We start from the raw sequence: 26,210 nt of genomic DNA on the forward strand, positions 1-26,210 counted from the left end.
GATGTCAACAATCAAGCCAATCAAGCTGAGCTAGCCATATTTAGTAGGAGTCTAGCTTACATAGGCTAGTAGCTTACTATATAAGGCTAGCTCAGCTTGATTGGCTTGATTGTTGACATCTCTGGTCTACCCTTCTATAGGTATGGCAGTCAATACTGCTCTCGAAAGGGAAATTCTCGAGATCCTAGAGGCGGAGGTTGATACTATAGGGCGATGTCGGGGATTAGGCTCAGGGCTTGTATGAGGGAAAAAGGAGGGGCTGTCAGTGGAAGACTGGAACAGGGTGAGGAGATTGAGGATTTGTTAACTGGTCTTGGGAGTCTACAGAAGTATGTAAACATTGGCTGTGAGTTATTAACTCGGACTGACTAATTAGACAGTCGCGCTCCGTCGCACGTTCGCTAAGCTTTCAGGGTTTGCTGCTACCTTTATGTCTGCCAATGGCAAATCTAAAATATGTGAAAGGGAACAGCTTGCGCAAGGAAGCCATAGAAAGGGGCTACTCGAGAAATTATACTCGTAATCAGCCTTCTGTAGTCATAATTACTCGTCATTCATTTGTCCTTCCTCATTCACATCTAAAGCAATGGATCTTCCCATACGACTTCCTCAACCGTCTCCCTTCTTATTCCAAGCATCTCGTATCTTTTCGGCTTGAACATCTCGAACAAGCTCCTTCTCAGAGACTTGTCAGTATCGCTCTCCTTCTTCTTTCTGCCAGTCTTATTCTTCTTCTTCTCTTTCCTTCGGCGCTTCACTTCCTCTTTTACCTCATCTGATGAGTCAGAGCTCCAACGTAGCTTCGGAGGGTTGGTTTCACGCCAGGAACGTACGTCTTCCTCGATTGCTGGGGAAATCTTTCGTTTCTTACGCAGAACATCCCTAGTTGGTGGTTGTGTTGGTGACGGAGCGGGATGGAACAGCAAGTTCGCTGCTCTGGTGGTGAGAACAAGTGTGATGAAGAAGACGAGTGCTGCTTTAGCGAGTATGATAAGACCGCGTTCGTCTGGTGATGCGAATTCTTCGAGGAGGAAGCGGGCCGCGAAGAGAGAGAGGAGGATGCATGGTAGCACGATCCATGCAGTTTGACCCGAGGGTAGCGCCATGACGTTGAGAGATTGTGGATGTTTAATTTGACAAGGAAATTGGGCGTGTGAGAATCTGTTTAAGTGGAGGCTCGTGTGTTTGCTTATTCGATTATATTCCGTCAGTTTGAGTATACAAGTGCCAAGTAGAGGGAGCTAAGTACGTGATTGCGCGTTTGTTCTAATCGCTCTTTTGCTCCGAATTTTTGTGCAGATGCATTCACTCTTTTCAAGCTTGTGACTTACCTCCTCGACCATATCTGCTCTCCGATTGCGCGATTTGTTTTGCGCCTCTGAAGTAGCGACAGCGTCAAGACGGCGATGATGGAAACTTTGGAGATAAACAACGTTATCACAACTTCTATGGACGTGTCTAGTTTTCTGAGAACGGAAGAAACAACCAACAAAGAGGCTGCAACGCAGAGACCCGTTTCTACGTGGGATACAGTACTAGCTTGTGACATGGTTGCTGGGTGTTAATGCTGTCTAAGATTCAGAGACTATGAGATTTAAAGGTGGGTATAAAAACAATCCTGCGTTAGAACGTGGCTGCGTGCTAGGCGGATCTTCTTTCGCTTGTCGGTTAGTGTAAGTAGGTTGCTGCTTCTTTCATACTATGGGTAACTTCCCCAAGTCGGCATGCTACATGCCCTGCACCAGAACATGAGCTCGTAATAGCTCTCACAAACAGTCATCCGGCATCACATTCAAAACGAGAGAAGGTTCTGGCCAAGGTCGGTCGATCTGAGCGTTCAGTTGAGGAAGCAGACGGGTATCGACGTATGCTCCAGGCTGCACGGATGCTTCGTCATCTCTGCAACATGCGATTGTAAAAGGGAATGCGTCACTTGCAGAAGGAAACAAGTGCAAAAACATGAAGCCGGCATAGTTGAACAACGAAAGGATGGCTATTGAGTGACCCCAAAGCTGCATGCGCAGTTTCTGACACTTCCGAAGATGTTCATACCACATCTGCTCCTAATGCTACTCGGCCTAATAGTCTTCTCGCCCATCACACGTTGCGGTGTGCGCGCGGCTAAATCAACCGGATCTTGTGATGAGCCCAAGACTTATCAGCCGCCGCCATTCTAGCCAAGTACGCCATCGAAACTTATTTTCACATACACGAATAGCGGCAACAGGCTCTCTGTGGGCGAAGTCCTTGTGGTGAGGTCAGATCTGACTTTGTGTACGACATTAGCCTGCAGGAACATGCTATATCCAACAGGACACTAATGATCGACGCAGGGGGTTGGGCACGCGCCTCCTGCATGAGCGTTTTACATATTGCCGGACAGGATCAATATTGTGACAAACCGAGGCATTCCCTAGTCTGGCGAGCTATGATCGGATCCGAACATGGAGGTATATCCGCTGGGAGATGCTGCCATGGTACGCAATGTTGCCGTATTATGGATACGGCGGAAATGACGATCTCGGGCACGCCGTTGATTCCGAACCAAGATGGCGGCTTGGTGAGTGTTGTTGGGGAACAGAGCGACATGGAATCTACTCGCACGTGGAGAGCATCTTCTTCAACACGCCCATCAGCGTACCATTCTCGAGGGCAGCGGCGACCCTCTCCTTGTCTCCGAGCTGCTTATTGACCTGCTCATCAGTGCTGTGGGTGCCCTTTTTTATGCGGACATCGACGCGAAAGCGTGGGGGTAGGGCGTGCTCGAGGCGGACGCGGACACCTAGGCCGATGACGGTGGCCAGGGAGCAATGGGTGATGGTCGGGGTGATTTCGACGACGACGGTGCTGATGTTGGAAAGCGGTGAAGAGGGCGGCAGAATGTGAATGTCGGGCAGGTTGACGACAGACAGCGAGCCGAGGGACAACGGGTGTTCAGGGTCGCAGATGGTGGAAATGAGGTCTGTCATGCGCGGGGTCAGCCAAAGTTAATTTGATAGAGAGCCACCATGCGCGCCCACCGTAGATTTCCTGCTCATCGATGTCCTCACGTGCGTCGTCACTATCAGATGCGCTTGCCGACACAGAGTCGTCGAAGGGGTCGCTGAGGTAGTTGTAGCGCGGTATCAAATCATCAAACAGGCCGGTCCCGCCGTCATCGCGCCTCTTGACCGTCGACTCGCTGCGTCGGGAGGGCAGATCCGAGGGATTCAAGATGGTTGGGTTGGCGTTGTCCTTGTCGAGCTCCATTGCCGTGGTTTGCAGGGGATGCGTCGTCTTGGTGTAGTGGTGGCTGAGGGAAGGAGCCGTCGTGGGCTCTTGCCTCTCCAGCAAATCTGCGAGGAAGGTGCGCCCGGACCACCCGCAGCCCCTCCTCGGTGTTCGTCATCTAGCATGTGCCAGCCAGCCAGACAGTCGGAACCAGTCACCCGCTATTGGTCCTTCACCCTCACCACCCTCTCCCACACACTTCGCCCGGCCATGGCCGCCGGCGCCGCATAGGGATTCCTGGATGCCTTACCAATTGCTCTGTAATATAATAATTTCCCGCAGATTATCCGCGACACACAGGGGACACTTGGGTGTGGGGTGCACCGTTCACACCACAGGGTACCCGTGTTTGACTAGTGTCTGCAGATGCCGAGCAGCATCGTGTCATTCGATCACGGCGCCGGGGTATGCAGTTCGTCAACTCCTGCGCCCATCTTGCCGTCTCCCTCGGCCAGTCTCGGCCAACCTCCAGTGCGCATCTAGAAGGTGAGAAGCATCGCGGCTGGCGAGTGTGCTTGGGCTTCATCGGCAGCCGACGCTTCCGGCTGATCGACCAGCTCGACGACTCTTCGCGCTTTGCACAGGCATGTTGATCATGTTATCGAGGCTTTTGAGACGACCGTGTTGCTCTACAACTCACTGTCGTGCTGTGGTACAAACAACATCTGTCGGCTCCTCCCGCACTGTACTGCCTTCAGAACGGATGTGCTGCCTCATCCGGTGCACGACCAACCGTGCTGCTGGATTGTCCCTGCTTTGATTGCCGTGTTCCTGAGCTGCAGGGAGATCAACGGCAGTGATCAGCGCAAGATGAGGTCAGTATTCGCGTTATCTTGCCCGGACGCCACGGAAAACACTGCGCTTCTATCGACCTTCCATGTGTCGACGGTAGCCTGGCGCCAGCACCTGTCAGTCATCGAACCATCCCGTCTCGCTCCATCAAGATGCGACTTGGCAACGCCCGTCACGTCTCTGCGTGATCGAAGCTAGCAGAAGTGACCTGGCTGCTATTTGCCTCTGCCATCGCAGCCAGCATCATGCCACCTGCCTGTCGGGCAAACTAAGCTGTTCAGCTGCACAGCCTTTTCGCCTGCCGCGCAAGAGCGAGCGCGACCCGGCAGTATGGTTGACAGATTAGAAGAGGGTGCCTAAGGAAAGGGACTTTCGACCCTAACCTTAGCTTTCCATGCAATCTTCGGTCGTTCTTCATGTCATGCAATCGCCCGTGGCGGACGAGAACACGATCCATGCATCGGATCGAAGCCTTCTCCAACTTCTATCAGCTATGTTTCGCTTCACGGCCGCAATACTCGTATTCGGTTCATGCAGTACCATGCCGTCTGTCTGTGCAGACTACATGTCCAAAAATCATCTTAGCCCAACAGAGAGTAGCCATCTGGAGTAATATTGTTTCATGCAGGCTACGCTGATGGTGATGCGTCTGCCGTTAGAACCTTGCATGCAGATGGCCCTACCAAGCTTCCGTACGAATCAATTCGCCGACGTGTCGAGCTCAACGACACACACCGGTTCTGCCGTAGGCTCTGCGGCATATGACGGGATCGCGTATGCCCAACCCGTCCAAAGCCTCTTGAGTGAACGTCGAGTCTGAGGCCATGGAGATGCCACCGATGAAGACGGCGGCACATTACCGAGGCCGACACGCGACGTCGAGTAGTGGACGCCTATCCTCACACCGTGTCGAGCCAAGTCATTGCCGCAACTATGTGGACAAGACTTGTTTCGCTTTGGTCTCCCTGAAAGTCGTGCAGCGTCCTACCAGACGAATGTTCGTACCCCTATCTAGTCTGCTATAGTCGTACACCTGTTGTATTATATGTCGGCTAAAGCATAACATTCGTCATCGAAGCTAGCATTCGGAGATCACTTTCTAGAAGGCCCACCTGTCATTGCGGTACACTGCCAGACCATGTCTCAAACATTCAGGCACCTAAGGCTGTGCGAGATGAGAAACTAGGTACGACTATGAACCGACTAAATGCACGCGCAAGGTTTTCGAAATCGTCCAGCCCTATCACGGGCAGGACCGGGCTTCTGCAGTCTACTGGTCACATTTGATCTTCTTTTTCTGGGCAATCCAGCAAATGCACCCGCCACCAAAACCTCGCGACAGATTGCGTACGCGGTCCGCTGAAGGGTTTTACTTGCCTTGGAATGTGCTGAGTGAGAGCGGCGCCGTGTACGACGGCCTTTTCAGCTGTCAGACTTTGCCCCCGCTGATTTTATAGCAATCGTTCCCGGCCCATGGCAGCCTTCAAAGGTCCACACTACCCGTCGTTCTACGTGTTACGATTCAGGCCATCTCTAACGGGCACGACAATCCCTGCGTCCCATTGCCTCACACCCCCACAGCACGGCAGTTCCCTGTGCCCGCAGCATCTTGGAAGCGGACGCTTGCGCTCACGCGCGTGCAGCTTGGGCGCCCATACCAAAGGCGCTACTTGTGCAGCAGTGCGGCTCCTGGATCCTGCACGCTTAAGTCGCATATCGTCTACCCCTCGCCCGCCTATCGACCCCTTCATACACGGTGAACCGCCTAGGACCACAATACTCTCGACTCTCAGGAGATCCATACACTGCGACGCCACTATTGTGCGCGTGAGCCACGCTGCGAGCCGGCTGCCAGTGCGTCTTCGAAACCCCGGCATGCCAGACATCGTCTCCACCTACCATCCCTATGCGCCTTCTGCCCTGATCTGCCGTATAACCTAACGACGCCGCGGCGTCGCGGAGATTTCCCTTGCGCTACAGGATTCTACAGTGCATCTATTCTCGATTTCGCATTCTTTGTGTTTAGTTCTGGCCTTTCCGCGATTTCTTCCGTCCGCCGGCCCTCTGGACATTCTGGACCGTCATCGCGCGCCGCTACTATTGGCTGCTCACCGACCACCGCACACAACCTCATCGACTTAGTGGATAGCCGACAACCCCGCTGCTTGCAACCACTGCGCCAGGCCTTGCGCTGTCACTCCGGACCGGCTCGTTGTACCTATTAACGTTATGCCCCCGGAGACCACTGGACGGCCACTGCTGCCACAAACGGCGCAAATGCAGAGCTTCACCTTTGCGCCGCCCACGCTGGCGCCGCGTGAGAACCAGCGCAGTAAGTCCATACACCGCTCCGCGCGGTGGGGAAAAGGTGACTGACATGACGTTAGATTATGTATTCGTAGACGAACACAATAGACACAAACGCTTGAAAGGTGTGATAGCATGAAATCTGGTTGACATGCAAATGCTAACGTTGAGCAGTAATGAGAGCATGCGAAGGATGTCGTAGACGCAAGATCAAATGCGATGCAGCGACGACGAACGCATGGCCTTGCGCTGCTTGCATCCGTCTAAAACTCAACTGCGTGCCGCCCACAGTCAGCTATGACAAAGATTACAATGGCTCGCAGACCTTCGATTTGGAGCCCAAGCCCTTGGAGTATGCCTCGGATCCGTCTTCCCAGCATGACTATCAACGCCATCCGTCCATGTCGCAGGGCATGTCTCACCAGATGCCGCCTTCCATGCCTACCACCCAGGGCATGTACCAACCTTCACCTTATGTGGATCAACAGGCGCCGGAATCATGTCACTACCAGGCGATGTCCCAGCCTCAGGTCATTCAGCAAACCATGAGCTATGCTCCGCAACATGGCTACTCACAGCAGTCAGCTGCTCCGCCTGCAATTTTGACCCCGCCAGAATCTGAACCCCATTGGCGAAGTGATTCCGTATCAAGCCTCTCCGAGGCTTTGGGCGAACTCAAAATAGACCACACGGCCATTGGTGAGTCTTATGACATCTCAGTAAAATGACATCGCGCTGACTAGCATAGCTCCGTACATCACTAACATGAAGAAGGCCTTGGCCGAGACACCTGCACAGGAGGAGTACGAAGTACAACTGCCTGCATCCGTAAGCTTGGACCATACGGTTCGCATACCCCCAGAAATGATGCCCGATGATGATCGGGCTATGCATTACTTTGACTACTTCTTCACCAACATCCACCCATATTGTCCGGTCATCAACAAGGCCTATTTCTTCCAGCAATGGCACAGCGCACCTGATTCCATTTCTCCACTTATGCTAGAGTCCATCTTCGCTTGCGCCACCTTAATGCTGGGCGATACAGAGGAGGGTAACAAATGGCTAGCCCTTGCCACGAGTCAGTAGTATCAATGATTGATAAAGCATTCTTGCTAACAACATGTAGAGCATGAAGAGAGCTTCAAAGACGTATCACGGCTAAGTACGATGCAGGCAATGATATTGTTGCTGAAAGCCCGTGAAGCTTCACCAAAGCGAGGTTACTTCTGGCGTTCATGGATGGCCACTGTCAGCCTCGTAGCCATGGCGAAGGATCTCGAACTACATGAACACTACGACACTCATCAGATGGGGAAATCATGTGGATCCACGACGCACGACTGTGTTGCTAAGACCAGGGTATGGCAGATGTGCTTGATCTTCGAGGTCATGATCGGAGGTCCCCAAGGTAGGTCGCCTAGAAAGCAGTAAGCTTCGAAATGCTAATCTCTTCAGGGCGCTACGACTTTGGTGTTACTACTGACACGGTAGATTTGGAGATGCCAAGGCACATCGCAGGACAAGATCCTTCTGAGCTTCAGGTTGCGCGTCAGTTCGTTCAATACGCCCGCATTGCCAAGAACGTCCACCACTCGGCCCTCATCTACGGCAAACTAAGGAAGAAGAACCCGGACTGGGCACTGGATCCGGCTTTCGTTGGACACAACACCGACTTCTCTCTCTGGCTACGTGAGCTTCCTGAGGACATGCAAATCGTCTACCCCCAGGATGGTTCTGCTCCTTGGATTCCCTCTCATCAGCTGGCGAATATGCACAGCTACCATTGTTTGGCCATCATCATGCACTTTCGTCCGCAGTTGCATGCTGTATCTGAGTCTTATGACGGTATATGGAAGCAGCATATGCTCACTTGCTATTCGGCTGCAAAGAATCTATGTAAGCTCCAGGAGGCGATTTTGAAGACATACGGCATGCCCGGTTTGCTGTGCATGATGCGAGGCATAAGCTTTCACATCTATGCTGTGTTGACTTGCACTATGCTTCACCTGGTACGTCACTTATGAAGATCAGTAAGATTCCAGACTGACAACTGTAGGTTGCCGTGACATGTCCTGACCCTGACATCAATCACGATGCCAGAAGCTTTTTCGTACGCCACATGCGCGTCCTGGAAACTGTTTCCCCTTCGTTTCCTATGCCTGAGATGCAGCAGCAAGTGAACAGCCTTCGTCAAGCATTTTCGGCCGACTGTTCGAAACCTTTTGACCTGAAACCATCATTCCCGTTGGGGAGCCCCCAAGTGACTACACAGACAAGTCCTATGGGACATCAGGGATCATACCGACCTCGTCATCCGAGCCATCCCTCGCCCTTGGAACAACCAGGTCAGGCCAACTACCTAGCACACCCCATTACTCCACCAATTTCGGTATCCGACCGCGGATCCAAGGCTGACTCTCCCGTAGCTCAGTCTTTGGTTATGATGGCATCTGGTCACCGTGCGGCCCAGCCAGCTTCCAGCATACAAATGCCGGAGAATGTTCAATGGAACCCCCAACGCATCTTTGAGTAAGTTTAGGTACCATCCATTCGCCAGACACCAAGCTAATACAACACAGTCAGTGGAATGTAGCCTTTGGTACGCCCCCTCCTACTAGCGCCTCCTCTCAGGCGTCTCCGCCGCTAAGACCCAATCCTCCAGGAACCAATTACGATATGCGGCCGGCACAGGAGGGCATGCAACCCGGGTACCAAATATCAAATACGTCACCTCAGTCCAGCCATGTCCATGCGGCAGCAGGTCAGATGCCACCCTCGTCGACCTATGCAAACGCTGCACCTATATATGTCACCCCAACGATGTGGCAGGAAGCGGTTGCCAGTTCCATACCGGACGGGTTGAAGCGCAGGTGGGACGACAACGCTTCCATGGCGGACCAGTCAATGTACAAACGTGCACGTTGAATGATGACGTCAAGCTTTGATCAAAATTACATCGTTTGTGCTATGCACTCCAGAGAAGCTTCAATGGGTGGAAAAGTCTGGACTTGCAAGCCCATGTTTACTCTATCGTCAAGATAATGCCACGGCGAAGATGGTAGCATGCTGCGCTTCTGCGGCATTGAAATTGCTGTCCAAGTCTTGTATTTGGTGGATGAAGATGGATCCGTTTGGAAGACAAAACGGATGGCATTAGAAAACCAGTTCAACTGCACCAGCATTTTGAGATGGAAGCCCACAAAAAGCGCTGCCAACACCAGCGCGCCTGTACAATACACTGATCTTGCGATATCCGCAAGTACGACTGCAATGACGATTACGCGCCGCTAGCAATATCTAGCTAGCATAATGCTATCACTGGAACAACACTCTGGGCGAGCAAACTGGTCCTTCATTATCGCAATGTATACTCGGACCTTCCTCATCCATGAGAGTATGGGGTATCGTACCCACTTCTCGTATGCCATACACGCGATAGCCTCAACAATCACTCAAGTTTACCCAATCGTACTACCATACGTTCAGAGCCCCATTGTTCCAAGACACAGCCCCAGGTGTCAATACTGGCTTCTTCAAGTTACATCATTTGCGCACCAGCTATCCCCACTAAATCTATTCTATCTGCTTTAGTTCCACCGGAGCCGTCCGACACCGTAGATTACCTTATGCTAACACAGAAATTGATCGCACATTAACATACACGCGTCATACGCCTTTCATTCAAGATCACCAGGCATCCACACGCATCCCAGCCACCCGGCTTTACTAATTCAACGAAGCCAGAACGTTCAAACGGCCCGGTACAACAAAAGCACCAATCGCAATGTCGCACGTGGGGATCACCAACGTTCGTCTCGACCTTCCATCCCTCTACCCGCAGCTCGTACCGTTTGTAAAAAGTAGCCTAGTTATTGTTCCTGATCGTCAACCAAGTCAATGCGATGCGACGCTGACGAGGGAGACAACGCTGATCTTGACACGGTTTGGGTACCCGGACCGCACCATGCGTACGACATTAGTACGCGAATGCAACAGGGACCCTTTTGACCTGGATGTTCAATATCACAGGCAATAAATTTTACGGTCTCTTCAAACCGGGTTTCGCGGCTCCAGGCCAATATCGAGGCACACGCCCACCCACCCACCAGCCTGGAAAGATCCCGAGGTAAAAAATGCTCGAGCGTTTTTGTCCCCTGATCTTTTCGACATGTGAAAAAATAAGTCGATGCACGGTCCGCTAGCCATACACCCCTGCAATACTTGGCTCGAACGGACCGCTTTTCGTGATGTGGAGAAGACGCTAGAGATTTATGGGATCTGACATGGGCGATGAAGAAGGGGGGTAAAGCGTGGAAAAAACGTACGCTACTGCATCATGTCACAACGCCCAGTGGGCAATCATGTAACGTGAACCTGCAGTCTATTGCATGTCGCAGTCGTTCAAACCTTCTTTCACACTTTCTCTGCCGCGTGTGCATGCTCTAAACATCACTCTAACGGCACTTTCCATCAGCCACAACAGCAACGACGATAGCAAACTAACCTCAACTCGGCCAGACAGTCGCCGACCACCAAAATCCCAGTAGAATAACCCCTGGCCCCTGGTTTCATCGTAATGCTTCCCCAAGCGAATTACCCACAGTCCGTTTGTTCCCATCAACACGAACCCACCCAGCAGGAGCTGGTATCCATGTGCTATGACCAACTTCCAACGTCTTTGGCTGACTAGGGCGGCTGTCTCGTCGACTTGTTTGGCGAGTCATGTTTCTCTCATGCGAAGGAAGGGAGCCAAGTGGGCTGTTACGAGTTCGCTCACCGATCTAAACGATTGCGCGCGCTTGACACGTTGTCTGGCACGCATGTAATGCATGATGATCAACGTTCGGAACCAGGGTCAAGAGAATGAAGAGGGCAGGGGGAGCGGGAGAAGAAGCGGGAGAATTGGTTGCAAAGAAGGACCGGTTTGACGAGTACTGTAGTGTTCGTCTCGGTGTCGTCCGATGCTCCTACAGTACAGTGCAGCCTTGTTTTCGTAGGATTTTCTATGGCTAATGCGCCAAGTAAATATCGCCATCTTCATCGACTATCAGAAACCCACCATCAAGAAAACTCGCATTTCAATTCTCTCCACTCTCCACTTTCTGTTCACCAGCCGGTCGCCCCGATGTAACTCGGCAAACCAGCCGAGATTTCCTGGCCCGCTGATCTTCGCAGACCAGCCTCTCCGTTTACAACAACAGAAATGTTCGGCTAAGCCGTTACCCACACTGTGCTGTGTTCAGGTATCCGCATTTCTGCCGCGCGCCGAAGTTGAAACCACATACCACTTCCACGCGAAGGCACTATGAAACTTACACGGTGTAGATGCGCGTTGCAATGGACAGTTGTGGGGCTGGATGTGTGGCAAGGAAGCGGGAAAGGGCCGAATCTAAGGTGGACAGTGACATTCTGATGGTGTGTTGGGCGGATACTGGAGTGAGTGTTGTGGCGGAACAGTTGGAGAAGAAAGTAGAGCGAGGCTGGTGGCGTGATGTTTACGGACGGACTTTGTAAATCTTCAAGTAAAGAGTGACCGTTTGCCTATGTGAACATTATCCTGGGCAGTCTATATTGGGTGCTGCGTAGTGGTAGTTGCGCCGAGATATCCCAGATAGGAAGACCTATAGAGAAGTCATATTATGATGGTGTATTTAGAAACTCCATAACGACAAGACTTCACTAATCATCACGCACTCCTATTCTTGGATGTTTCTGTTCATCCCCATACCCCACCGTTCGCGAGGCGCTCTTATCCTTCGGCAGCACGGCGTTCAAAAATATGCCCACGATTGCAGCAATGACAAAGGGTGTCTCGACAGCCAGGTTTATACCCTGTTCGAACCCAACCAGATTCTCATTCGGCCCATCGTATGCCAGGACTTGCGCAAACCAATCAGGCTGACAGATATCCATAAAACCGATTCCTAATGCAACGGCAAGTATGAAGCGATCGCGGCGGGTCCAAGGGATGAGCGCGAGGACACGAATGCCAGCTACAGCGATGGTGCTGTAGAGGAAGACTTGCATACCGCCTAGCACAGACGGCGGCATAGAAGCGAAGACAGCACCGAACTTCGCGACGACTCCCATGAGTATCAGGAATCCACTTGCTGCCCATCCTGCACGACGAGATGCACATCCAGTCAGGACAATGACGCCGTTATTACCAGCCTGGCTGACCATTGGCGGCCCCGTACCCAGCGCACTGAAGAAGCTGCCTAGACCATCGCACAGAATACCGCCTTGTATCCTGCTGTTGAATTCCGTGCCTTCGATGTCAACACCAGATAGCTCTGCAGTGGCCAAGATATCGGGAATGCAAGACACAGCCTGACACGCGAACATGATGATCATAGGCAGCACCAGCGCGCCATCGACGGAGAGTTTGAACGTGTGTACCCAGAGGAAAGTGCCACCAGGCGCTTGGGTGAGTTGTTCTGTTGACCAGTACCCCGTTACGCCTGATATAGCACAGCCTACAGCTAATCCAATGATTACGGAAGCTGAACGCATGAGTGGCGCACCGATGGCTTCAACTAGAATGATAGTAGCGAATACGCTAAAACCCAGGCCGATCAACTTTGGATGTCCCCAGACGAGCGGCCGTGGTGCGGTGATATCTGGACATAGAGCATAGAAGCCCTCTCCGCCATGGCAGTTTGACGAGCCACCCCAGTTCTGTAATCCGTTACCGACAAGATAGACTCCAATGAGAGTGAGGAGGGAGCCAGTAATGAGCTTAGGAAAGACTTTGTTGAGCATCTTGGGCGGCACAAATGCCAGAGCTATCTGGATCCAGACGCAACATAGCATAGTACCCAGACATGCACCCCAGGCATCGGGGCAAGGCCCCTGAGTTCCGTCGTCGAGAACAGGACAAGTTCCGGATTTGTATCGTAGAGCGGCGTAGTTGAAGACAATAGGTAAGATATCGAAAGTTGGTCCTACAACACTAAGGAGTCCTGTGCCGATAAAGAATGGTGTCTTCATGATGTGTAGGCGGGTGACTTGAAGCGCCGTCGCGATGCCAGTGGTTATAAAGGCGGTAGACACCAGGTATGTTGTCATCGCCGGATCGAAGTTGAACGCTCCCGAAGCGATGGCGAGTGGCGGAGAGACGATGGATCCGATCATGGTGAGGGCATGTTGAAGGCCGAGAAGCAGGGTCAAGAGAACAGGAACGCGGTCATTCATTCCGTAAAATGGTGCCTGGTAGTCTTTGTACTTTCTGTTGAGTGGCCAAATGTTTGGGGTGATAAGGTAAATATAATCCTTAAAGCTGTCAGTTGCTGAATGTTAGGCTCAGGGTACAGAATCGGCATACATAGTCGCCAATCCACCCATCCTTCGTTGTAAAAGCATATTTGATTTCTGCGAGTGTATCTTGCCACTTCTCAGTCACTGTGCCCATATCTTCGCTCGCTGCTGAGGAGTATGGACCCGTTTCTTCTGCGTATTTGGACTTCGGCTCCATCTCGCCATTAGATTCGAGGGCCATGGCCACTGCTGATTGACCCGGTCTGACACTCAGTGCGGTGATCCACTGCCGGTAGTAAATTCATATCATTATGGAGCTGCATGGCTATATAGCAACCTCTAGGCCGTCGTTGACTCGTCGTTCTAGATCTGCAAAGAGCCTTTACCACGATAGGCGTTCCTGCGCTCGAGAACCCCGCGATAACCAGCCCATCGGAGCCCGGCTGTTCTTCAGACTTCGATAACACTGCGACGATATTGTCCGTATGCACTGAGGTGTACACTGTGTGACAGGGGAGGCGAGCTAGATAAGGGTGAAGATATCACTAGCGTCGGCCGTCCCATGTCACTCAAGCGAAGGTGCGAAAGCGGAGATCGGCGGAGGTGGTCCCCATCACTCCAGTCATGAAGCACGCCTTAGAAGGACGCGGCTGTGTGAGCGTTAACGGTAGTCACAGTGTGAAGTAATTAGCAGAGTTGCCCTCATGATGAGATCCATCGACAAGATTGAGCTAGCGTAAGGGCCTTGGAGCAGCCTGAACTAACACGTCTGGCTACGAATCCCAATCACAGCAGCTTCTCTCCTGTATATCCTCATCGAAAATAGGTCAGCCGAGATGATCATGACAGCTGCGGACAGGTTACCCTCGCGTCTCTTTACGCATGCGACGATAATCACGGTCAACAAGAGCCGGGAGGTCATTCTGGATGGTGCAATCCTCATCGAACATGGCCGGATCGCGGCACTTGGAAAGACAGTTGACCTCGTCGACCAGCTAAACTCTAACAAAGACCGAGACATCGAAATTATCGAGTGCAAGAACAGGATCATCATACCAGGCCTCGTTAACACCCACGCACACCTCGCGCAATCACTGCTACGTGGGCTCGCCGAAGATCTTCCATTACACAACTGGCTATGCGATGCGATCTGGCCCTTGGAAGCGAATTACGCCGAGGATGATGGCTATGTGGCTTCGATGCTGACTATTGCCGAAATGTTGAAAACGGGAACGACGTGTTTCCTGGAGGCTATGCTTACACATAGAAGCGGACTCGAGAACGTCGTCAGAGCGGTGGAGGAAAGTGGTATTCGCGCGTGTCTGGCAAGTTTCCCAGTACAATATATATGATGTAAAGCTAACATAGATGTCAGGGTAAACTGATCAAGGCCGCTGAGTCAAACCCGAAGCTTAACATGAAAGATGCCAGAGATCGGGATGTGGACTCTATGTCAGTCGCTGCTGCTTCATCAGCATACGAAAAGTATCATGGCTCTTTGAACGACCGTTTGCACATGTGGTTTGCGGCCGGTAGGTGATGTCTTTCTTTGAAGAGCATATGAAACAAACACTGACTTCATACACTGATCTTTAGGTACACCTCGAGGCTCACCAATGGCGGCTCATGCTGCAATAGGCGAAGCCGCACGAGCACACGGTATTGGCCTCACTATGCACTGTGCCGAAGCGCCTAAAGATCTTACCATCTATCGAGACTATTACCAATGCAGTCCCTTTGAGTTCTGCCGAGATGCGCAACTGACGGGCTCGAAGACGGTTTTTGCCCACTGTGTTCACCCAGACCCAGTAGCTGGAGACTTCGAAATCTTGTCTGAAAGTAAGAGCACAGTTTCGCATAATCCGACGAGCAATCTCAAGCTTGGATCTGGTGTGGCGCCGATACCTGATATGGTGGCGAAAGGTGTGAATGTAGCGTTAGGGACCGACGGAGCGCCATGCAACAACACGTACGATATGTTCCGCGAGATGCATTTAGCATCCATTCTACATGGTGGTGTTAGACAAAACGCTGGCGTACTGAGCGCATACGATGTCTTAGAGTTTGCAACGATTAACGGCGCGAGAGCACTAGGGTTGGAAGCTGAGATTGGGAGCCTAGAAGTTGGGAAGAAAGCTGATGTTGTCATTGTGGAGCCGAAAGGCGCATCATGTACTCCGTGGGATCCGGCCGAGCAAAATGCTGGTGGCATGGACCCAGTCACAGTGCTCGTCAATTCGTCTGGCGCAAACGTCGACACAGTCATCGTAGACGGTCAGTTACTTGTCAGTAGTGGCAAGCTGTTGCACGTTGATGAGAGCAAGATCATACAGAGAGCGAAGACGTCAGTAGCAGACATCCGTAAAAGGAGCGGTGTGGGTGCACGGAATCATATGTCGTTAAAGTATACATAGTCTTAGAACTGGAATGAAAGCAGATCATCGAACAGACTTTGTCCCCCGAATCCAGTTTGTAGTGGTAACAAATTCATGAAGGAATTCCATGAAGTATCTCCTACGTTTGCAGGGACATCTGCGGTCGAAGAAGTGGGGGTTGTTACTTGCAAGTCTCTAGATACGTTGTTGATAAAGCTTTCCACGTTAAACGTACGTGCTCTCTTGCTAGACGAGGGAGCCAGTTCGCCGAATTCTGCAGGCTGTTGGCGCTTCCTGGAGTTGACGCTTCCTCCATCCTGGAGTTCACGCTGCAAGCCAGATAGCAACTGCACACCACGTGAAGCTATCTTGCTGTCTTCAAACGTCCTCAAGTAGCTGATTGCGTCTTCGACAAGTTTTTTGTGTTCCTCAAATTTCCTTTCAATGGCCGACCGGTGAAATGCATCGAGGCTGAGGATGATCCCCGCTGCGACGGAGAAAGCTTGCTCAATCCACAGCGTCGGCCCCTGGTCGTTGTCAGATAATGCTTCTTTCAATATGGTTTTGGATGCTGCTATGCAGGTACGGCGGGTAAATGAGAATGCGGAGTTCGAGAATGAGAGCCCAATGAACTTTCGATGTATCTAAAAGATGCGCGTGTGGAATCAGCGTACATGTCACATACAGTTCGTACAGGGAATCTCTCACCATGATGATCTTGTGCGAGGCACATATAGCCAATGAGCGTCTGGCCCATCCAACATAAATAGGCCAGCCCGTTGCTACGGGCGCATTGTTTGAGAGGAATGTAGGCATACATGCGGTAGCAAGCTTGCGCATCTTCTCGTCGTACCGCAGCACCTGCTCATACTTTGTGAAAAGCGTGTTGCAGCCTGTCATTGCATCCAATAGCTGCGGCATAAGTGCCGCAATATCATAACGATAGTTACAATAGCTCGCCTGGGTTGGAGTAGATAGCGGCAGGGGTACCATATCTTCATCGTTGCAATTGAGAGGCTTCGAGGTCTTGAAGAAGCGAGGGTTCAATGAATATGACTCAGAGAACGGAATCTGGAACCAATCTTGCGTGCAAAGCTGATTGAATACCCGTCGACCGGCCTCACGTTGACGCAGCTGCTCCTTTGAAGTAGCCCCAGCTGCGTTCTCTGGTCCAAGGCGGTGTAGACCGAGGCTTTGAGCGATGCGACCAGCTGATGCAAGCAGTATTGACTGGCTGTTCGACTTGCCTAGAATGTGAGCCGCAATCGTCAGAGTCGCGATAGCTTGGACAGAATATATCGTATGAGTCTCGATATAACCCGCAACTTCAAGGCATGTCACGGTCGCTTCGTACCACCTTTGAGACAAGACCATGCGCTCCTCCGATGAGAATCCCCAAGACCGATAGATAGATGATGGTGCACATGTAATACTTCCAGTCATGATGGCGAACAGCAGACCTAGCCATTGAAGATTCAGGTCCTCATGTCGAACGTTGCCTTCATATTCACCCATAAAAAGGTCCAGGTCACTTCCGAACATCGCTGAAGAATAGGAGCCATGGTACCATAAGATGGAGGTATTGTGGTACTCCACAAGTTGTATGATGTGAGTCTTGTCGGGAAGAAGCGATTCGAGTACATCAAGCTGTGCATCTCTGCTGGCTTCGCATGGGATATTTGAGGTGGTCGCTCCATCCTCGTGTCTGACACTCAGTCGTCTTGGCCCGCTGTTATGTTCTGGCGAAGTTCCATAATCGGCATCCTTCTTACGGCCCCATGCCAGAAATTCTAGCACAGTAGCTGCATCACCAGTTTCCACAGATTGTGACGTGATGTTATTGTCCGTAGATAAAGTAATCGCTTCATCATTTGCGGGACTTGCTGGGTTATCAGCCAGTTGCGCAGGTGGTAGCGGTGTTTCGCTCGAGACGATATTATATTGCTCCTGTAGTCTAGCTTCAAGCTGACTTACACGGTCGAGTAGTGCGCGCACGAGGTCGTCAGACCCTATTGTCGCGCTCTGAGCTTGATATGCAGGTGGTGGCGCTGAGGATGTCACGGTGATATCTTCTCTTGTACAAAAGCTTGCATAACCCCTGTTTTACTTAGCATGAGATGAATTGGAATGGCAGAGCCGCACTCAGAAGCCAGTTTGCCAGCTCCCAGTGAAGATCCAATATACGCTCTTGCAAGCCCACTTTACTGCCAAAGCTCGGGGTTGTTTTGAGAACGGAGGCGCTGACCTTCGGGTACACGTACTGCAAGGTACGTGCTTGTCGCATTTGATCTTCCTTCTATAGCACTCTGTACATGTCAAACGGGGTCGCGGCCCTTTCGAGGCATTACTATCGTCCATGGTGAGGTTGACCGTATCGGCCTGTCAGTTGTTACACTCGAGGGCGCCTTGTTCTCATGAGAACCGGAGTTCCAGAACCACGTGTCTAGCATCCAGAGGAGGCACCGGCTGTCAGTTGGTCGTCGGTATGTAGTGCGATAGGGAACAGAAAGGAACAGGGTGCGGCCGAGAATGCGGAACCCACCAATTTAGTTGCCCCACTTCAGTTCAGCCGCGTCCATTCCGTCTTACAAACAGCAGCCGCCTATCTCAGCACTACGATGAAGCCACTGGCGATGACGGCCGATTCGAGCGGCCGCGCTGGCCACGTCGGCTTTGGTACGCCTCGGGGCTTACTGCGACACCATATGCATTTACACAAAAATGGCGGAACATAAGAGCAGGTATGGATTTCCCTCAATATGATACACTCGTTTCGTACATCAGACTCATCAGACTCATCATCAAGCGACCCGAATCTTCAACATCTCATCATGGCACCAACGAAATACATTGATCGCCCTGTGCCGACCATCTCCCTCCGCGACTTCGACTCTCGGATGGACATGATTACACAGGAACTTCTCGATGCTGCAGAGAACCATGGATTCTTCTGTATCGTAGACCACGGCATAACACGCGATGCTGTTGATGGGATCTTTGACCAGTCAGCACGCTTCTTCAACCAACCTGATCCCGTAAAGTCTCAGGTGCCTTTCTCCCCTCAGCACAATGCTGGATGGGAGAAGAACGCGCAAATCAGGCCATCGACTGGTGCAGTCGACCGCAAAGAATCTTATCAGATGCAATTTGGCGAAGGCATGAACGGTGAGCCAGTTCTCTCCATCTTTGGTATATGTGTAACCATACTGATTGATGATCAGGCCGATGGCTAGATGATGAGACTTTGCCTGGCTTCCAGGCGGAGGCCCTGGCATTCATGCACAAAGTACAAGCGGTCAGCGAGAACCTCATGAGGTGCTTTGCGCGAGGATTGGGTTTTGAGGACGACTATTTTATCAAAGCACATGATGTCAGAAGGCCAGAGTCTCAGACGGTGTGCCGATTACTACACTATTTCGAAACTCCGCGGTTACCGAATCCCACTGGGGAAGTGCATCACAGAGCAGGTGCGCATGCTGACTGGGATTTTTTGACCTTACTGTTCCAGAAGGCAGGGCAGTCTGGCCTCGAGATATGTCCAGGACGGGAAGTTTCGACATCGTTTGGCTACGGAGACGCTTGGACAAAGGTTGAGCCTGACGCTGAGAAGAACGCGATCGGTATGTTAATTGTATCGACACTTAATACGAGCACTCTAACCACATCATACAGTCTGCAACGTCGGTGACTTGCTCATGTCATGGTCTGACGACCGCTTCAAATCCACATTCCATCGCGTTAAGGCTCCGTGTGAGCCCGACGACTATTATGGCGAGCGCTATAGTATCGCCTTTTTCAACCAACCGTGCAAAGACGCTAAGATCCAAGGTCCGCTGAAGAAGTATCCAGTGGTAACAGGAGAGGAGTTTACCAGAAATGCTATGAGTCGGAACTACCAGGCTATACAAGAGAAGTTGAAGAAAGAGAAAGAGCTGGTGGTCAAGGCCGTCGAGGTGGACGCGACGACAGCTCGTACGGTCAGCGCTACCGCATGAGGCTTACTAAGGGCCGAATTGTATTCAGGTGTTCAATGTTACTTTTTCCGCATGAAGGATGTATAACCGCGTAAGTTTTCTGGCGTGATGTCGCAGTCTTTGCGTTGCACCGCTTCAGTAATATTGGCCACGTTTCGTTTTATCTTGAATCCCCTGCGTTGGATCCCATCGGCTTCCATCTCATGTACAACCAGTATGATTGTAGTCACATTCCTTTGCATGTAGCAATCTAACTGCTGTACATGACGCAGTCATCCATCTCACATGGGCAGAATCATTCATCTCATCTTTCCTCTGCTATATTCAAGACCCTGCCCACCCAGGATCCTACCACAACTTGTTCTAAAAGTATCACAGTATTCCGCGCCACCTAAAATCTAGAGTGAGCACTCATGCACAATCCGAGCGTAGGCACTCTTGACTTCCATCATCTCTGTTCAGAGTGCTATTGGGAATCGTCTGACGATGAATGAATGGACAGGTACTCGCTCCTTGATGGATTTCCACGGTACCTGGCTCGACAGGCAGCGAAAATGTTCAAAGTGCTTCCGCTTCTGTTCCAAAACAGATTAGGGAAGTACTGGCTCCCATGTTTCGAGTAGCGCTCGGATCCCGATGACTGGTTATGAGTGGAAAACTAGTGAAGTTGAAAATGCTGGTAGTTAAGTTGCGCCTGTACGAAATGCATACGAGACGTACACTGACTTTGTATCTTCACATCTGCAGTAGTTCGTAGCGGCTTCTTCTGACGCGCGTGATGGGCGAAGTGGCATCCATACCACGACAGATGTGAGATTTAGCGAACAACAAATTCTATAAACTGAATTCCGCTTATGGCAATGGAGTGTCGTTATGACCAGCCCTGGCCGTGCTCGCCTAGCTTGAACAGCCCGTTCTTTTTCTTGTCTGCTGCCCACCTATCGCACCAAGCTTTCATCTTCTCTCTACTCTTTGCGCTACCCACATTGACCGTTGGAATGATCTTGTCGATATGCAAAGCGCAGCAAAACATGGTCAACTCTCTGAAGCTGCTATGCTCACTGTACGGCACACCGAAGCAGCTTGCCCGACTTCCACTGCCGGCTTGGGGCGTGAGGTCTTTCATAGCAAAAGTACTTTTCCAGTTATCAGAATGCAGTACAGTCTGTACTTGAGGCGATTCAGTAAAGCGGCCCTTTGGTGGGCGATAGTTCCAACCCGAGGGTCTGAAACCGACAACGCGCGAAAACGTGTCAGCATATTCGCGCAGATAATCGTCTAAAGTCTCCGCTCGGATCTCGAACAGTGGAGTCATGTGTACTTGGGCTGCGCGAGGATCCGTCGTAAGCAGTGCGTCCAGTTCGGGGTCCTCGAGAGCCTTGCAAATGCGTTGTTTGTTGGCAGGCGCAAAAATCTTGCTCCCTAGGGCCTTTGCAATGCCAGTGCATATGCGCTCTTTCCCGATGCTGTATGTGCCCACGACAACGAGGAGTCGGCCTCGTTCCGGACTTTTAGGTTCGCCCGCATTATCTATACTGGCATCCTTTCGAACGAACTGAACCATACCTTGACCCGCGCGTTCTCTTTTCATTCTCTCCCATCCATCGGAGTCGTCCGCGCGGCTTTTGCTGAGGCTAACGCACATGTCTGCGCAAGCCTGGATAACTTGCTTCTGAGGTGGGAAAGCATATTTGGGGTTGAGGTAGGTGGTATCGAGGTAGCAGGCGTCAAGCTTCTGTTGTCGGTTCTTTCCACTCACAGCGTCCAAAACGTCTGGTCGCAATAGTGGATGTTCAATGTGTTCCTGACACGCACGGAAGTCTCCACAGTGTAGGACTCGCTGTAGTCTTGAGCTCTTGCCCTTGCTCAGCTCTTTCTCAAACAGGAACAAAGAACTACCCGGGCAATGGTTTGCGGAGATCATCGTGACATGAACCCCTTCAGTTCCTGGCACTTCTGTCTTCTTTTCAAAGTCCAGATCAACTACCCATTTGGGATCTACCCGAAGCTGCTGGCGTACCAGGTTGCCAGTGACTTTGCTGCAGTATATCGGCCCGTGTTTCCATGACGAAGTAAGTCCGATGTAGTGATCGCTGTGGAAGTGACTGAGGAAGTACGCGTTCTGACCTTTGACGGCCCCATAGCGAAATGCGTCCACAGCAATGAAGAAACCTGGCATGATTTTGTAAAATGGACAGGTGCGTTGGTATGCGGGCTTGCCGCGGGATTTGTTGTTCTCCGCCGCAGCGGACGCCCATGCTGCGTCTTCAGCGTGGCCTGCCATAAGTTTCGAGAAAGCCGAACTTGGCTGGGTGCTGGGCTTCGCAAGTTGAAATGGGTTTGCCTGACCCGGTTTGGCTGGCCTATCTGGTCTTTTGAATGCCTTTGCTTTGCTCGTTGTAGTCAGCCTGTTCTCTTCTTTGGGCTTTGCTACAGGCAACGGGATTGGGTTGCCATCTAAGCATGCGTTGACGTGCACAGATACATCCTGTTCTGACAGGCCTGGTAGATCGTTGCCGCATATTGGACATGAGGGTATATCTTTGGCATTTGGCTCTTCCTGTTTGGGTTCGGAGGTACCGCTTTCTGGAAACAGAGGCGGAGCGTCGAATTCGTCAGGATCGCCCTCAAAGCCTGCTTCCTCCATCTCCAGCTTCTGTTGTTCCTTCATCCATCGCCTCTCATCGTATTCTTCGCCTTCGAGCAAATCGTCGTCTTCAAGATCTTCATATTCGTCTAGCGCTTCGTCGCCGTTTTGAGACGTGGATTCGGACTTCAGCGGTGGGAGTTCGCGGGGGATGTGGTCTTCAATACTATCTGCGGGTAACCGACCCTCGGTTGGTTTAGCAATTGGCGAATCGTCATTTTGTCCTCGTATGGCCATACCTGAAGTTGTTGCAGGTACTTCTACATTATCGTCTTCGGATTCTGAGTCGTCCACGAAGGGTCCAGACTTCTTCCGCGGCTTTGACGCCTGCTTGGGAACATCAGCTGCCAACGCGTCCAGAGTATTGCTTTCTACATCAGTGGGTGGAGGTGGCGAACAGGCCGGCACAAGTGCTACCGCCTCTTCGCTGACTTTTCGCCTCTTGACGCTCCCGCCATTCTCATTGTAGCGCTCCTCATCGTTGTCGGTAGTCATGACGCCATTGCTTTTCTCGTCACTCCAACCCACGTCGTCCTCGTCGCCGTCGAACACAATAGTTGGATTTGACCCCCGTTCTTGCAAGAATATGCGGCTGTTGATCTCCTCGGCCTTCTTGAAGAAGGCCATGATGTTGCCATTTGGCGTGCCTGCCGGCTTCTGCTTCTTGCCATTGCCGGCGGGCGACTTCTTGGCAAAGTCGGCTGGTGTGAGAGTAGTTTGCACAATGGCCTTCTTCGGTGGAAGGGCTTTCGTGTTTGGCTTTGGCGCGACCTTCTTCGTTGCCGTCTTGGAAGCCATTCCTGCTGCTGAGGACGGGCGGGGTGGCGAGGGAGGCCGGCCGGTGGAGGGGGTCAATCGAGATTCTTCCGGTAAGGACTGGTTTTCTCGAGGGTTTCTGAACATTGAGAAATTATTTGAGCATAACTGGTGAGGTTTGCGCTGCTCTTGTGCCTGAGAATGTGCAGATGAACCCGTGGCGATTGAGCGGCTTAACGCGTGCCAAGACAAACGCGTCAACACGTGCAGATGCGCGATATCAAGGTGCCGACATGTTCACCATCACTACGTCCTCGTACGATTGGCAGCGTCCTTGGTACAGAGACATGATTGCTTGCCCTCCGAATCCCATAGCGGCAAATCAGATATCCTCTCCCAATGCACACGTCTGGTCTGTGGGGGCTTGCCAGCGGGTTGGTAGGGCGATTACATCAGCGAACGCGCTTGTGTCCGCAAAGTCATTCAAGGTTGCGACTTTGAAAAGTCATTCCTAAGCAGTCAAATCCCCTCACAGTTATGCAGAACCCTTATAACGTCATATCCAAATATTCTTGCATTGCTTCAAATATTGTTTCCCAGCTTTCTGTCGTCGGTCTAGAAACCTTCAGGGGCGCCTCCGTCATGTCTGTTCCCTCCTGCACGAGTCTTCGCCTGCACAGCTGTTGCTATAAACAGAAAGGTAGTATGATGGTACGCTGAACTGTGCAGTATTGGCATGAGGACACGACGTCAAGGGCCAATCGCCGAGAGGCTGACGCGGCCAACGCTGCAAGCTGAACGCCAGTTCACGTGGCTTGAACTACGCTTCACCTTGTCAGATTGTATTATCTACAAATCACTTGTTGTGGTACTATGCCCTTCTCTTCCCTTCACGCACTCGATCGCTCGGTTGGCGCGGAACCGCATCTCCACAATTTCATGGCCGTGCTGTCCAACTAAGATCAGCGTCAAACATCACCTCGTATTCGAAGACCGAAAGCGGAAACCCAGCCTTGCGACGATCAAAATAGCAACGTCTACAGATACCATATCTTGATTGCTCCAGAGTATCGACTATGCATCTCAGCTGGATGCGATGAAGCCCCGATCAGACGACCTCTTCTTGCTTTTCTTCCGTGTCATGTACTTGACTATTTTCACTGGATACACTTGTTTCACGATCCTGGGCTTCGCGGCTATCGGAGCTGGCATCGGTATGGTAGCAACTGTTGTAGTTGCTGCTGGGTCTGAGGTCGCCTTTGTACTCAATAAGAAAGAGGAGGCGGAGAAGTTGAGAATGGAGCGGTACTTGGTGTGAGAAGATTCCATGGCATGAACCCGGTAGGACCGAGCAGAAAGAACGCCAGCTAGGTGCTTGTTCTTGAAAAAATACGGACTCCGTAAGAAAGAGATGGTGCAACAGATATACCTCCAGCTTCTGAATCGACATAACTAGCGCGGACCGTCATCTCTACCAGCTCCAAAGCAGCTCAGTTGCCATTCCACACAGCAGGTCCCGGAGCAGTATAACTCGTCGCGATCGGATAGTACGACCACCTCAGACCAGGATCGTTGGCGTTATATGCACCCGGAAACGCTACCAAAGGTCCAGGCTTACCACTTCCACCACCAATAACCTCTACCTGTGCGCACGAAAGATACATTTGCGCACCACCGACCGAAGAAGCTTGGTGGAGTGCGATTGACTCTACACGAACAAGATACTTGCCGCTCGGCACGTTCTTTGGAATCTGGAACTCAACTTGCGATTTCTCTGGTCTAGCATCAGTTATGCAGGGCGGAAAGGATAACGCGTGCGGATCAACTGACGATATGCGGGCCATGTGCTCTCCCCACTAGTCAACGGACTCCCCACTGCGCTTATACTCGCTGCCTTGAACCATACGTTCCCCGCTGCCTCCCACGTATTGATATCCGCACTATCGGGTACTTTTGCCATGTAGAATTGCACCGGTCCGAAGTGCGAGATAGAAGCTGCGGCAACGAAGCCTAACGTATCGCCGGCAGCCACAGTTGCAGTACCTGTCCCAGGGCGATTCTGGAAGCAGCGCATATCAGGGCTAGTAACGGAGGTAACACCCGAATTAGTTTGGTAGTTCTTGGTTTGCCGAATGGATGTCCATTCCGCCGCCTCAGTAACGCCATTAAGAATGAGCTTGGGAAAGCGATCTTGCAACTGTTAGCTCAACGCCTTCAAACAGGCTATGATGAACTTGCAATGAGCCTGCGCTGTAGTAGCGAGGATGGAAAGAGTTACAAGGAGATGCATTCTGGGCAAGTTGAGATGGGAAGCTGCGTTGCGAACGATCATAGACGACATTGTAGTAATCAGGAAGATATATACAACAAGCCACTCTGGTCATGCATCACTTGTTTAATGTAGGCTAGAGGCGTTTATAGTGTTCTCGGCAAGTGTGGCTGCACAGGTGATGTGCGCTTAAATTGCTATCATGCATACCCAGATTGAGCCGAGCAGACGAGATACGCAAGATGAAAGCACACATGAATATCTTGCGCTACTCGAATTTGCTTGACGGGATTCGTTCAAAACTCGTTCTCGTCTCTACACAATGGCAAACAAACATGTCATGAGAAACCAATATTGGAACCACTTTCTGTATTCAGCTGAGGTTACCTATGTTGGAGTGCTTTTTGGATGCGTAGATTTCCCGAATATTGTGCCTTCTTCAAACAAGGATAATGGCGTGAGCAAGAAAACGGGAACTACGCGCCCATTCGAGATCCAATCACATTCTGTTGATAAGCTGCTTCTGAGCAGCCTTTCCATTGCTGAACCAATTTTCCTAT

At 51.5% G+C, this 26,210-nt stretch overlaps 9 protein-coding genes across 9 annotated transcripts; 3 read left to right on the top strand and 6 right to left on the bottom strand.

The window, feature by feature from the left end:
• Positions 1 to 578: 578 nt before the first annotated feature.
• Positions 579 to 1,106, bottom strand: J4E82_007320 (uncharacterized protein; the record flags this gene model as incomplete). The annotated part of the gene is made up of 1 exon (XM_051733566.1): positions 579 to 1,106. One exon carries the CDS (start codon positions 1,104 to 1,106, stop codon positions 579 to 581), a length of 528 nt encoding a protein of 175 aa, XP_051586613.1.
• Positions 1,107 to 2,594: 1,488 nt separating this feature from the next.
• Positions 2,595 to 3,249, bottom strand: J4E82_007321 (uncharacterized protein; the record flags this gene model as incomplete). The annotated part of the gene is made up of 2 exons (XM_051733567.1): positions 2,595 to 2,962; positions 3,021 to 3,249. 2 exons carry the CDS (start codon positions 3,247 to 3,249, stop codon positions 2,595 to 2,597), a joined length of 597 nt encoding a protein of 198 aa, XP_051586614.1.
• Positions 3,250 to 5,375: 2,126 nt separating this feature from the next.
• On the top strand, positions 5,376 to 9,297 carry J4E82_007322 (uncharacterized protein; the record flags this gene model as incomplete). Its single annotated transcript, XM_051733568.1, has 10 exons — positions 5,376 to 5,470; positions 5,520 to 5,551; positions 6,212 to 6,394; positions 6,450 to 6,494; positions 6,544 to 7,068; positions 7,118 to 7,450; positions 7,499 to 7,780; positions 7,828 to 8,381; positions 8,429 to 8,901; positions 8,952 to 9,297. The coding sequence occupies 10 exons, from the start codon at positions 5,376 to 5,378 to the stop codon at positions 9,295 to 9,297; spliced, it is 2,868 nt and encodes a 955-aa protein (XP_051586615.1).
• Positions 9,298 to 12,051: 2,754 nt separating this feature from the next.
• J4E82_007323 (uncharacterized protein) lies at positions 12,052 to 13,870 on the bottom strand (the record flags this gene model as incomplete). Its single annotated transcript, XM_051733569.1, has 2 exons — positions 12,052 to 13,644; positions 13,697 to 13,870. The coding sequence occupies 2 exons, from the start codon at positions 13,868 to 13,870 to the stop codon at positions 12,052 to 12,054; spliced, it is 1,767 nt and encodes a 588-aa protein (XP_051586616.1).
• A 595-nt stretch (positions 13,871 to 14,465) lies between these two features.
• J4E82_007324 (uncharacterized protein) lies at positions 14,466 to 16,043 on the top strand (the record flags this gene model as incomplete). Its single annotated transcript, XM_051733570.1, has 3 exons — positions 14,466 to 14,954; positions 15,005 to 15,161; positions 15,226 to 16,043. The coding sequence occupies 3 exons, from the start codon at positions 14,466 to 14,468 to the stop codon at positions 16,041 to 16,043; spliced, it is 1,464 nt and encodes a 487-aa protein (XP_051586617.1).
• Positions 16,044 to 16,045: 2 nt separating this feature from the next.
• On the bottom strand, positions 16,046 to 18,362 carry J4E82_007325 (uncharacterized protein; the record flags this gene model as incomplete). Its single annotated transcript, XM_051733571.1, has 3 exons — positions 16,046 to 16,578; positions 16,679 to 18,102; positions 18,250 to 18,362. 3 exons carry the CDS (start codon positions 18,360 to 18,362, stop codon positions 16,046 to 16,048), a joined length of 2,070 nt encoding a protein of 689 aa, XP_051586618.1.
• A 473-nt stretch (positions 18,363 to 18,835) lies between these two features.
• Positions 18,836 to 19,999, top strand: J4E82_007326 (uncharacterized protein; the record flags this gene model as incomplete). Its single annotated transcript, XM_051733572.1, has 3 exons — positions 18,836 to 19,169; positions 19,226 to 19,624; positions 19,677 to 19,999. The coding sequence occupies 3 exons, from the start codon at positions 18,836 to 18,838 to the stop codon at positions 19,997 to 19,999; spliced, it is 1,056 nt and encodes a 351-aa protein (XP_051586619.1).
• Positions 20,000 to 20,849: 850 nt separating this feature from the next.
• On the bottom strand, positions 20,850 to 23,423 carry J4E82_007327 (uncharacterized protein; the record flags this gene model as incomplete). Its single annotated transcript, XM_051733573.1, has 1 exon — positions 20,850 to 23,423. The coding sequence occupies one exon, from the start codon at positions 23,421 to 23,423 to the stop codon at positions 20,850 to 20,852; it is 2,574 nt and encodes an 857-aa protein (XP_051586620.1).
• Positions 23,424 to 24,871: 1,448 nt separating this feature from the next.
• On the bottom strand, positions 24,872 to 25,713 carry J4E82_007328 (uncharacterized protein; the record flags this gene model as incomplete). Its single annotated transcript, XM_051733574.1, has 3 exons — positions 24,872 to 25,155; positions 25,212 to 25,578; positions 25,660 to 25,713. The coding sequence occupies 3 exons, from the start codon at positions 25,711 to 25,713 to the stop codon at positions 24,872 to 24,874; spliced, it is 705 nt and encodes a 234-aa protein (XP_051586621.1).
• Positions 25,714 to 26,210: the final 497 nt, after the last annotated feature.

The sequence above is a fragment of the Alternaria postmessia genome (assembly GCF_024291825.1).
Source record: "Alternaria postmessia strain BMP 2775 chromosome Unknown scaffold_49, whole genome shotgun sequence".
NCBI classification, from domain to species: Eukaryota; Fungi; Ascomycota; class Dothideomycetes; order Pleosporales; family Pleosporaceae; genus Alternaria; species Alternaria postmessia.